Source organism: Anoplopoma fimbria, chromosome 19, assembly GCF_027596085.1.
Source record: "Anoplopoma fimbria isolate UVic2021 breed Golden Eagle Sablefish chromosome 19, Afim_UVic_2022, whole genome shotgun sequence".
Lineage (NCBI taxonomy): Eukaryota > Metazoa > Chordata > Actinopteri > Perciformes > Anoplopomatidae > Anoplopoma > Anoplopoma fimbria.
In genome coordinates this window covers 29,052,130-29,064,629 of record NC_072467.1, presented here as the reverse complement: position 1 = coordinate 29,064,629, position 12,500 = coordinate 29,052,130, and the positions used below count along the sequence as shown (strand labels likewise).

The window sequence follows — 12,500 nt, the reverse complement described above, 5'->3', positions numbered from 1 at the left end:
CTTTGATTCTTAATCTGAATGTTAACGTTCTCCATAGAGTGCCGTCCTAGTTGATGATGTCATAGTCCATGTGACAGAACGTCCTAACAGGTCTGTGTCTGATCCACAGAGTCTCAGGATTCAGGGTTCCTCTACTTCTGTTTCCGATGGCTGTTGATCAGATTCAAGAGGGAGCTCAGCTTCCACGACGTCCTGAGACTCTGGGAGGTGAGTTTCTTCTTCTGTGGTGGATCTGGATGGATGGAGGGAGACCTGGGGAAGATCTCTGTGTCCACCTGTCTCCACCTGTGTGTCCTCCTCAGGTGATGTGGACCGGTCTGCCTTGTGACAACTTCCACCTGCTGGTCTGCTGTGCCATCCTGGACTCAGAGAAACAGAAGATCATGGAGGAGAACTACGGCTTCAACGAGATCCTCAAGGTGATGATGCTGGACACACGTCATCCTGTTTAGAGTAGGACATGTAGGTAACCATGGATACCGAGACACAACTGACATCCATCTGTCTGTTGTCTCTGCAGCACATTAATGAGCTGTCCATGAAGCTGGACATCGAGGAAGTCCTTCAGAAAGCAGAGGGCATCTGTGAGCAGATCAAAGGCTGTAAGGTACGTTCAACAGCGTCCAAACGTTAGGGTACGTTCAACAGCATCCAAACGTTAGGGTACGTTCAACAGCGTCCAAACGTTAGGGTACGCTCAACACTGTCAAACATGTTAGATAGAGAGCTGTAAGGAACGTTCAACAGTGTCCAAACGTTAGGGTACGCTCAACACTGTCAAACATGTTAGATAGAGAGCTGTAAGGAACGTTCAACAGCGTCCAAACGTTAGGGTACGTTCAACACTGTCAAACATGTTAGATAGAACGTTCAACAGTGTCCAAACGTTAGGGTACGCTCAACACTGTCAAACATGTTAGATAGAGAGCTGTAAGGAACGTTCAACAGCGTCCAAACGTTAGGGTACGTTCAACAGCGTCCAAACGGTAGGGTACGCTCAACAGCGTCCAAGCTTTAGGGTACGTTCAACAGCGTCCAAGCTTTAGGGTACATTCAACAGCGTCCAAACGTTAGGGTACGTTCAACAGCCTCCAAGCTTTAGGGTACGTTCAACAGCGTCCAAGCTTTAGGGTACGTTCAACAGCGTCCAAACGTTAGGGTACGTTCAACAGCCTCCAAACGTTAGTTCAACAGCGTCCAAACGTTCAACAGCCTCCAAACGTTAGGGTACGTTCAACAGCCTCCAATCGTTAGGGTACGTTCAACAGCCTCCAATCGTTAGGGTACGTTCAACAGCCTCCAATCATTAGGGTACGTTCAACAGCGTCAAACATGTTAGATAGAGAGCTGTAAGGAACGTTCAACAGTGTCCAAACGTTAGGGTACGTTCAACAACGTCAAACAAGTTAGGGTACATTGAACAGCGTGAAGATGAAGCTTCCAGTTTCAGTTTGGTAAGATTCTGGAGGGAGGGCGCTTTGTTTGACCGTCTTGTCCTCAGAGCGTTGTCAGACCTTCTGCTCTGTGTGTCCAGTCTGTCTCATGACGTGTCTCCTGCTGTCCTCAGGACTTGCCTCGCTCCATCAGCGTCATCCTGGGTCTGGGACCAGGTCCAGGTCTGGGTCCAGGTCTGGACTCTGAGGTGTGTGACTGTGGAGCTTCTCCAGCTCTCAGGCCGCCTCAGCGAGCAGACGCCTGCTCCAACGGACTGTTGAGAGGAAGCAGCTCTCACAGAGTGGCCTTCATATCGTCCTGAACAGACACTGAGCCGCCGCGTCGCCATGACGACGAGGAGGAGGAGGAGGAGTGTAAAAAGGATTTAAGATTATTCAGAATCTTATTTTTGTAATTTCTTGTACCATATTGTGTCCGTCATTCCTTCTCTCCACGTTTCCTGAAGCTCCATCCAGACGCTCACACCGTTACCATAGTAACCATATGACGGGGTGAGTGAGTGAGTGAGTGTGCTCCTCTGTGTCCGTCCACCAGTCTCTCATATCCTGTCTTCATTTTTGGTTGAATGAAGAGTGAATTAATTTATTCACATCAGAGGTCGTCTCTGTAGTTATAGTCTGATAGATGTGGACATTCAGTGGGAGACAGACAGACAGATGTCTCCTCTTCATGACGCAGTGAAACACATGTTGATAGAGACTTCCATCCTGGTCTCTGATGTCCATCCAGAGGAACGTCCATTAGGCCCTCAGAACCCAGAGACGGACTTCTTAAAGTACCAGGATGTGATTTACAGGGACAGTAGTGATGTTTAGCGATCAACACACGAACAGAATCTGTTGTGTTCACTCTGTTTTCACCTTTCTGACAGAAAGCAGTTTGTTCTCTTCAGTCACACCAGACTTCATTCACAAAACCCCTCGTTTAACAGCAGAACTCTGAGTCTGAACGTCTCTACTGTCCCTTTAAATGACGGGTGGAGCAGGAGGTGGAGGAGCAGGAGGAGGTCTGAGTGGAGCTTCAGCCAGAACGTGGTGTCTCTTTTCTCCTCAAAGACCAACATGGACAAACTCTTGACCTTTAACCTCCTTCAGTATTAATCATCTCACGTGGAATGAAGAAGACGTTCCTGTGAGAAGCCGATTCTCCTCTAAAGTCATCAACACGTTGATTAGTGTTTTTGTACGCGCATCTTATTCCCTCTGAGGAAATAAACCTGTTTGACATGTAAACATATATATTTATATTGATATATGAATATGTTCCAGATGTCATCCTGAGGGAGCAGAGAGAGAAGTGTTGGTCTCAGTGTCACCGCGTTAGACTCACAGCTGGCGGAGCTACAATCATCCGCAGGTTGTCCTGACGCCATGGTCACCCTGGTTACCCTGGTTACCGTGGTCACCCTGGTTACCGTGGTCACCCTTGTGTGGTTAGTTCTGCAGTAAGCAGTGGTTCATCTGTGCAGCTGGAGTCACTTTACATCTCAGGACAGTCAGAGTGGAATACACTGAGTTTCCTGTGATGTCTTCACAATAAAAGCCAAGAGTTTTAATGTGAAGGAGCAGAAAAGGAAATGAAGAATCAGCACGTAAATATGAATCTATAAATCTACTCGTTAAGAAATCAAGATGATCTCCACAAATATGAAAATGTTCCTTCAAAAGCAACCAATCAAATCTCTGATGTTTCTGTTACAGTTCATTCCATATTTTATTATCCATGAAAATCCATCTGGTTATTAATAAAGTTATCTTTAAAATGACTATCTGGTTATTAATAAAGTTATCTTCAAAATGACTATCCATCTGGTTATCAATAAAGTTATCTTTAAAATGACTATCTGGTTATTAATAAAGTTATCTTCAAAATGACTATCCATCTAAAGTTATCTTTAAAATGACTATAATAAAGTTATCTTTAAAATGACTATCCATCTGGTTATCAATAAAGTTATCTTTAAAATGACTATCCATCTGGTTATCAATCTGGTTATCAATAAAGTTATCTTTAAAAGTTATCTTCTGGTTATCAACAAAGTTATCTTTAAATGACTATCTGGTTATCAATAAAGTTATCTTTAAAATGACTATCTGGTTATTAATAAAGTTATCTTCAAAATGACTATCCATCTGGTTATCAATAAAGTTATCTTTAAAATGACTATCTGGTTATTATTGGGATGAAAATGATGACAGGCTGCCTTCATCTGGAGTACAGGGTGACCTAGCACTCGCATCGGAGCTCGACCTATTCTTCAATAGGTTCGACACTACCCCCACCCCGGTGTGCTCCGACAGTGAGGCTAGGTCTCCACCTAACACCTCCCCCCATTCACACCTCTGCTGGGGTCTCTGCTCCCCCTCCCATCTACACCTCTGCCACCTCCCCCTCTCCCAGCAGACTGTTAGGACCAGAGGATGCCCCCCCTCACCCACTAGCCCTCTTCAGACCAACATCTCCACAGATGTGGACCAGGACAGCCCATCACTCCCCCCATCCCCCCTACAACACCCACGGCCAGGAGCTCACAGCTCCCTTCAAACCCCTCACCACCCAGCCCCACCTTCACCACCATCCAGGTACAGCATCAGCTCTCCAGGCTTCAGATAAGCAAAGCCAGTGGACCTGATGACATCAGCCCTAGGTTGCTGAAAGTGTGTGCTGGACAGCTGGCAGCTCCTCTCAGGCACCTCTTCAATCTCTCCCTGAGGTTGAAGAAGGTGCCCACAATCTGGAAGACGTCCTGCATTGACCCGGTGCCGAAGAAGAGTCGTCCCAGCGGTCTTAATGACTACAGACCTGTGGCCCTGACATCACATGTCATGAAGACCCTGGAGAGACTGGTTCTGCGGCACCTGAGGACCCAGCTTACAGCTTTCCTGGACCCACTACAGTTCGCCTATCTGCCACACATCGGGGTGGAGGACTCCATCATCTACCTGACACACAAGGCCCTCTCTCACCTGGAGAAGCTGGGAAGCACTGTGAGAGTCATGTTCTTTGACTTCTCCAGTGCTTTCAACACCATCCAGCCCTCCCTACTGAGAGAGAAGCTGCTGGAGATGAACCTGCACCCCGACACCACTTCCTGGATCACAGACTACCTCACAGGCCGGCCACAGTACGTCAGGGTGGATGGCTGTGTCTCTGAGTCTGTGATCAGCAACACCGGCGCACCCCAAGGAACTGTACTGGCACCGTTCCTCTTCACTCTCTACACCTCGGACTTCCGCTTCAACTCTGGTTCCTGCCACCTCCAGAAGTTTTCCGATGACTCCTCCATTGTTGGATGTATCACCAGGGACAACGAGGAGGAGTACAGAGGACTGATTGAGAGCTTCATCACATGGTGCAGCAACAACCACCTGAAGCTCAACATCAGCAAGACCAAGGAGCTTGTGGTGGACTACCAGAGGAACAGAAGCCCCCCTGTCCCTGTTTTCATTCAGGGAGGGGAAGTGGAGAGGGTTGAGTCCTACAAGCACCTTGGGGTGCAGATCAACAATAAACTGGACTGGACACACAACACTGACGCCCTCTACAGGAAAGGACAGAGCAGGCTGTTCTTCCTGAGGAGGCTGAGGTCCTTCAATGTGTGCAATAAACTGCTCAAGGCATTCTACCAGTCTGTGGTAACCAGTGCCCTCTTCTTCTACCAGTCTGTGGTAACCAGTGCCCTCTTCTTCTACCAGTCTGTGGTAACCAGTGCCCTCTTCTTCTTCTACCAGTCTGTGGTAACCAGTGCCCTCTTCTTCTTCTACCAGTCTGTGGTAACCAGTGCCCTCTTCTTCTTCTACCAGTCTGTGGTAACCAGTGCCCTCTTCTTCTCTTCTTCTACCAGTCTGTGGTAACCAGCGCCCTCTTCTTCTACCAGTCTGTGGTAACCAGTGCCCTCTTCTTCTACCAGTCTGTGGTAACCAGTGCCCTCTTCTTCTTCTACCAGTCTGTGGTAACCAGTGCCCTCTTCTTCTCTTCTTCTACCAGTCTGTGGTAGCCAGCGCCCTCTTCTTCTCTCTTCTTTGCTGTGGTGTGCTGGGGTGGTGGCATCAGGACTGGAGATGCCAACAAGCTGGTGAGGAGAGCCAGCTCTGTGGTGGTCTGGAGCTGGACAGTCTGGAGTCAGTGGGTGAGAGTCTGTCATCATGCTGACCAAGTTATCTTTAAAATGACTATCTGGTTATTAATAAAGTTATCTTCAAAATGACTATCTGGTTATTAATAAAGTTATCTTTAAAATGACTATCTGGTTATTAATAAAGTTATCTTCAAAATGACTATCTGGTTATTAATAAAGTTATCTTTAAAATGACTATCCATCTGGTTATCAATAAAGTTATCTTTAAAATGACTATCCATCTGGTTATCAATAAAGTTATCTTTAAAATGACTATCTGGTTATCAGTTATCTTTAAAGTTATCTTTATCTTTAAAATGACTATCTGGTTATCAATAAAGTTATCTTTAAAATGACTATCTGGTTATTAATAAAGTTATCTTTAAAATGACTATCTGGTTATCAATAAAGTTATCTTTAAAATGACTATCTGGTTATTAATAAAGTTATCTTTAAAATGACTATCTGGTTATTAATAAAGTTATCTTTAAAATGACTATCTGGTTATTAATAAAGTTATCTTTAAAATGACTATCTGGTTATTAATAAAGGTTATTGATGAGGTTTTCAAAACAAAGAATGGTTCATATTTACAAAGAAATAAATCAATAATTTATCACCATGTTGAAAACTTTAACATTTAATCAACAATATCATTATGTTTATGTGTATGTATAAGTCCAGAAGGTTGTCAGTCCTCTCAGTCCGTCTCTAACGAGTCCGTCTCTAACGAGTCAGTCTCTAACGAGTCCGTCTCTAACGAGTCAGTCTCTAACGAGTCCGTCTCTAACGAGTCAGTCTCTAACGAGTCAGTCTCTAACGAGTCCGTCTCTAACGAGTCCAGCAGGTTGTCAGTAGAGAGTTCAGTCGGTCTGGTCTGGTGTTGGTGTCTCTGGAGTCTCCTGGTTCAGGTGGAGCTGAGTGACGGTGGTCCTCACAAACAGCTTCAATAAGAAGGACCGATGGAGACCTGATAAGTCTGTCTCTAACGAGTCCGTCTCTAACGAGGTGGAGCTGAGTGACGGTGGTCCTCACAAACAGCTTCAATAAGAAGGACCGATGGAGACCTGATAAGTCTGTCTCTAACGAGTCCGTCTATCAGCCTGCTCTTTCATTTCCTGTCAAACAGGAAATGAAAGAGCAGCGAGACGGCAGGAGAAGCTCCGGCTGCTTTGTTCTCACTCTGATGAGCAGATTGCAGGTGATGCCTTCCTCTCCTCCTCCTCCTCCTCCTCCTCCTCCTCCTCCTCCACCTCCTCATCATCATCATCGTCGTCGCTCTCCTCTCACCGCCAAAGGTCTCCCATCAAAGGAGGAGGAGGAGGAGGAGGAGGAGGCCGACTCATCCATCACATGAAAGCAGCTGAAGTGACATTTGGAGACGAGCAGCTCTTCAGTCACAGTCTGACATTTCTACAGATAAAAGTAAATAATGAATGTATATAAATATATATATATATATATATATATATATATATTGATATTGTTGGTATACATATATACAATACATTAAGACAATCTAATACTGGTTTAAGACTGTTTTAAACCAGTATTTAAGGTTATAATACACATATACGTATATATATGTATATCCTCTCTATTTACAGTTAGTCTAATTAACAACACGTTCTCTTAGTGTGTGTGTGTGTGTGTGTGTGTGTGTGTGTGTGTGTGTGTGTGTGTGTGTGTGTGTGTGTTCTCATGAAAGGATGAAGACCAAACTGAAACATTTTCGAGAAGATTAAATTTTTGTTTTGATCGTTTCATCCAAATACTTTCTGTCGGTTTCTCTCTTTATCAATCTGTTTTTTACATTCCTGTCTAATGTTGGCATGCTAACATGCTAACATGCTAACCAAACACAGGAACATGGTAAACATCCCTCTGGTTATACAGTCAGGTCCATAAATATTTGGACATTGACACAATTTTCATCATTTTGGCTCTGTACACAACCACAATGGGTTTGAAATGAAACAATCAAGATGTGCTTTGAGTGCAGACGTTCAGCTTTACTTTGAGGGTATTTACATCCAAATCAGGTGACGGTGTAGCAATTATAACAAATGATATACATGGTCCCCCTTTTGAAGGGACCAAAAGTAATTGGACAAAGTAACATAATCATAAATCAAATTGTCACTTTTAATATTTGGTTGCAAATCCTTTGCAGTCAATGACAGCCTGAAGTCTGGAACCCGTAGACATCACCAGACGCTGGGTTTCATCCTGGTGATGCTCTGCCAGGCCTCTACTGACACTGTCTTCAGTTCCTGCTTGTTCCTTGTTTCCCTTCAGCTTTGTCTTCAGCAAGTGAAATGCATGCTCAATTGGATTCAGGTCAGGTGATTGACTTGGCCATTGCAGAACATTCCACTTCTTTGCCTTGATAAACTCTTTGGTTGCGTTTGCAGTATGCTTCGGGTCATTGTCCATCTGCACTGTGAAGCGCCGTCCAATGAGTTTTGAAGCATTTGGCTGAATATGAGCAGATAATATTGCCCGAAACACTTCAGAATTCATCCTGCTGCTTTTGTCAGCAGTCACATCATCAATAAATACGAGGGAACAGTTCCATTGGCAGCCATACATGGCCACGCCATAACACTACCACCACCATGCTTCACTGATGAGGTGCTATGCTTTGGATCATGAGCAGTTCCTTCCCTTCTCCATACTCTTCTCTTTCCATCATTCTGGTACAAGTTGATCTTTGTCTCATCTGTCCATAGGATGTTGTTCCAGAACTGTACAGACTTTTTTAGATGTTTTTTGGCAAACTCTAATCTGGTCTTCCTGTTTTTGAGGCTCACCAATGGTTTACATCTTGTGGTGAACCCTCTGTATTTACTCTGGTGAAGGCTTCTCTTGATTGTTGACTTTGACACGGATACGCCTACCTGTTGTGAAGGGGTTTTTCTTCACCTGGTAAAGAATTCTTCGGTCATCAACCACAGTTGTTTTCCTTGGTCTTCCGGGTCTGTTGGTGTTGCTGAGCTCACCAGTGCTTTCTTTCTTTTTAAGAATGTACCAAACAGTGGATTTGGCCACACCTAATGTTTTTGCTATCTCTCTGATGGGTTTGTTTTGATGGCTTGCCTCACTGATAGCGACAGCTCTTTGGACTTCATATTGAGAATTGACAGCAACAGATTCCAAATGCAAAATCCCACACTTGAAATGAACTCTAGACCTTTTATCTGCTCCTTGTTAATGAAATAATGAGGGAATAACACACACCTGGCCATGGAACAGCTGATCAGCCAATTGTCCAATTACTTTTGGTCCCTTCAAAAGGGAGGGACCACGTATAAAACTAAAGCTGAACGTCTGCACTCAAAGCACATCTTGATTGTTTCATTTCAAATCCATTGTGGTTGTGTACAGAGCCAAAATGATGAAAATTGTGTCAATGTCCAAATATTTATGGACCTGACTGTATATTCTGTATATCTGATATCTTTAATATGAGTTTTAGGATTTCATGTGAAATAGAAAGTGGAGAGGATGAGGGGGGAGGAGCCTCCTCCCGCTCCTCCTCCTCCTCCTCCTCCTCCTCCTCCTCCTCCTCATCCCCTCCCTCCCTCCCTCAGTCTTTAAGAGGAGGTGGTGGTCCGGGAGCATCAGTGTTGGAGGAGCAGCAGAGTCGGCAGGCTGGAGCCCTGGTACTCGTACACCCACTGGTTCCCCATGGCCTCGCCTCATGTGATGAAGCCCGGCCCGGAGCCCGTGCCCCGCATGCAGCCTGCCATGATGATGTTCTCCAGCAAGTACTGGTCCAGGAGGGGGCTGTCTCTGGACTCTGCCATGTTCCACCAGCAGCAGCAGCGCCACACCGGAGGGCAGATGGTGAGGACTGCTCTTCATCCTCCTCCTCTTCATCAGTATATCACTCTGCATCATCAGTACTTTTACCATATTTAGTTTTTTAGAAAAAGTTCATGTTCACGTCCTGCAGAAGATGTCAGATCAATTCTTTACTTGGTGTTTGTTGAACATCTAGACGTAATGATCAGGTGATTAATCGACTGGCTGAAAATAAATGAATGAATTGGTTTATAGATTCAGTGTTTCAGCTCTAATGTGAATATTACGATGTAGAAATTAATCTCTGTGTTTTTGACTGTTTAAAGAATAATCAATAATCAAATTTAGTTGAAGCTCCAATAAAAACTAAACGACGACAGTCGGTCTGAACGGCGTTATCAGCCGTAACCTCCGTAAGAGAGCAGGTCAGGGGCACTAACATGCACGCTCACATGCACTAACATGCACTAACATGCACTAACATGCACTAACATGCACGCTCACATGCACTAACATGCACTAACATGCACGCTCACATGCACTAACATGCACTAACATGCACGCTCACATGCACTAACATGTACTAACATGCACACTCACATGCACTAACATGCACGCTCACATGCACTAACATGTACTAACATGCACGCTCACGTGCACTAACATGCACGCTCACATGCACTTACATGTACTAACATGCACGCTCTCATGCACTAACATGCACGCTCACATGCACTTACATGTACTAACATGCATGCTCACATGCACTTACATGTACTAACATGCACGCTCACATGCACTAACATGTACTAACATGCACGCTCACATGCACTAACATGCACGCTCACGTGCACTTACATGCACGCTCACATCCACTTACATGTACTAACATGCACGCTCTCATGCACTAACATGCATGCTCACGTGCACTAACATGCACGCTCTCATGCACTAACATGCACGCTCACGTGCACTAACATGCATGCTCATATGCACTAACATACATGCTCACGTGCACTAACATGCACGCTCACATGCAATAACGTGAACTAACATGCACGCTCTCATGGACTAACATGAAATAACATGCACGCTCTCATGCACTAGCACACACACAGAGGGACTTGATTCTTTAACAAAGTGAACATAGAAATAAAAACTAAACGACGACAGTCGGTCTGAACGGCGTTATCAGCCGTAACCTCCGTAAGAGAGCAGGTCAGGGGCACTAACATGCACGCTCACATGCACTAACATGCACTAACATGTACTAACATGCACGCTCACATGCACTAACATGCACTAACATGCACGCTCACATGCACTAACATGTACTAACATGCACGCTCACATGCACTAACATGCACTAACATGCACTAACATGCACTAACATGTACTAACATGCACGCTCACATGCACTAACATGCACTAACATGCACGCTCACATGCACTAACATGTACTAACATGCACACTCACATGCACTAACATGCACGCTCACATGCACTAACATGTACTAACATGCACGCTCACGTGCACTAACATGCACGCTCACATGCACTTACATGTACTAACATGCACGCTCTCATGCACTAACATGCACGCTCACATGCACTTACATGTACTAACATGCACGCTCACATGCACTAACATGTACTAACATGCACGCTCACATGCACTAACATGTACTAACATGCACGCTCACGTGCACTAACATGCACGCTCACATGCACTTACATGTACTAACATGCACGCTCACATGCACTAACATGTACTAACATGCACGCTCACATGCACTTACATGTACTAACATGCATGCTCACATGCACTAACATGCACGCTCACGTGCACTTACATGCACGCTCACATCCACTTACATGTACTAACATGCACACTCTCATGCACTAACATGCATGCTCACGTGCACTAACATGCACGCTCTCATGCACTAACATGCACGCTCACGTGCACTAACATGCATGCTCATATGCACTAACATACATGCTCACGTGCACTAACATGCACGCTCACATGCAATAACGTGAACTAACATGCACGCTCACATGCAATAACGTGAACTAACATGCACGCTCTCATGCACTAGCACACACACAGAGGGACTTGATTCTTTAACAAAGTGAACATAGAAATAAAAACACAGTCTGGACTTTCTGTCAGAAGACAGGTGTCAATAAAGACATTAAAGACACTAAAGATAATAAAGACACTAAAGATAATAAAGACACTAAAGATAATAGAGACACTAAAGATAATAAAGATAATATAGACACTAAAGATAATAAAGACACTAAAGATAATAAAGACACTAAAGATAATAAAGACATTTTTAATGATTGATATATTATCAAGTAGTGTGATACTTATACTACTTTACTTTTCATAAAGTTTTTTTTACTAGTGTACTACTTGTGATATTTTCGTGTGTATTATTAAAAATAAAATCTATATTGTTGGTTATCGTCGATATATCAGCTAAATATAGATATAGATCAAATGTGTAAAGTAACCAGATCTGATTGATTCTGATCGATCAGCCAATCAGCTTGTTGCTGTTGTCATGGAGATACAATGGTCCGATAAAACCCCTCCTCAGTCAGTCATAATATCTTATAGCTATACTTATAATGTGATATGATCCCCCTCTAGCTCTGGATGATAACAGAATTAAGCACTCAATAATAATGATAAGGAATTACAACGTTATGAATTACAATGCACAAAAAATAAATAAGGGTCCAGAAAATATGATGCATTATGATACTTGTTCTTATAAGTCATAAAAACATTCTTTATAATGTGATATGATTATTGTTCTAGAGCATAATGAATATGTATGGGTGCTCAGAACTTTAATGAAACAGACCTATAAGCAGATTATAAAAGGTTATCAGTTTGTTTATTAAGTATTAACGACATCACACAAAGCGCTCGTGATTTATTTTCTTGATTCATGTTTTTGACGTCCTGTAGTTCGTTGATGTTGTGTTTGTCTTTAACTCTGAAGACGACGTGGACATAAAGACCCACGGAGCTGGTCTGATCGAAACCGAAATAAAGGCCCCTCATTGGCTGCCTGCTTTAACATCATTGATTGTGATTGGA

The 12,500-nt window shown here is 43.8% G+C and overlaps 2 protein-coding genes across 3 annotated transcripts in view; both read left to right on the top strand.

The window, feature by feature from the left end:
• tbc1d15 (TBC1 domain family, member 15) overlaps positions 1 to 3,294 on the top strand; it is a 20,997-nt gene extending 17,703 nt beyond the window's left edge. For both annotated transcript variants that reach the window (XM_054620150.1, XM_054620149.1), the window contains exons 14-17: positions 110 to 207; positions 303 to 419; positions 521 to 607; positions 1,568 to 3,294. In XM_054620150.1, the coding sequence (XP_054476125.1) occupies positions 110 to 207; positions 303 to 419; positions 521 to 607; positions 1,568 to 1,756 (491 nt within the window). In that variant the 3' untranslated portion in view covers positions 1,757 to 3,294. The remainder of the gene's footprint in view (positions 1 to 109; positions 208 to 302; positions 420 to 520; positions 608 to 1,567) is intronic.
• A 6,016-nt stretch (positions 3,295 to 9,310) lies between these two features.
• The window catches only part of tph2 (tryptophan hydroxylase 2 (tryptophan 5-monooxygenase)), a 9,290-nt gene continuing 6,100 nt past the window's right edge, over positions 9,311 to 12,500 (top strand). Inside the window, exon 1 of the mRNA XM_054619681.1 lies at positions 9,311 to 9,381. Within this exon, the coding sequence (XP_054475656.1) occupies positions 9,311 to 9,381 (71 nt within the window). The remainder of the gene's footprint in view (positions 9,382 to 12,500) is intronic.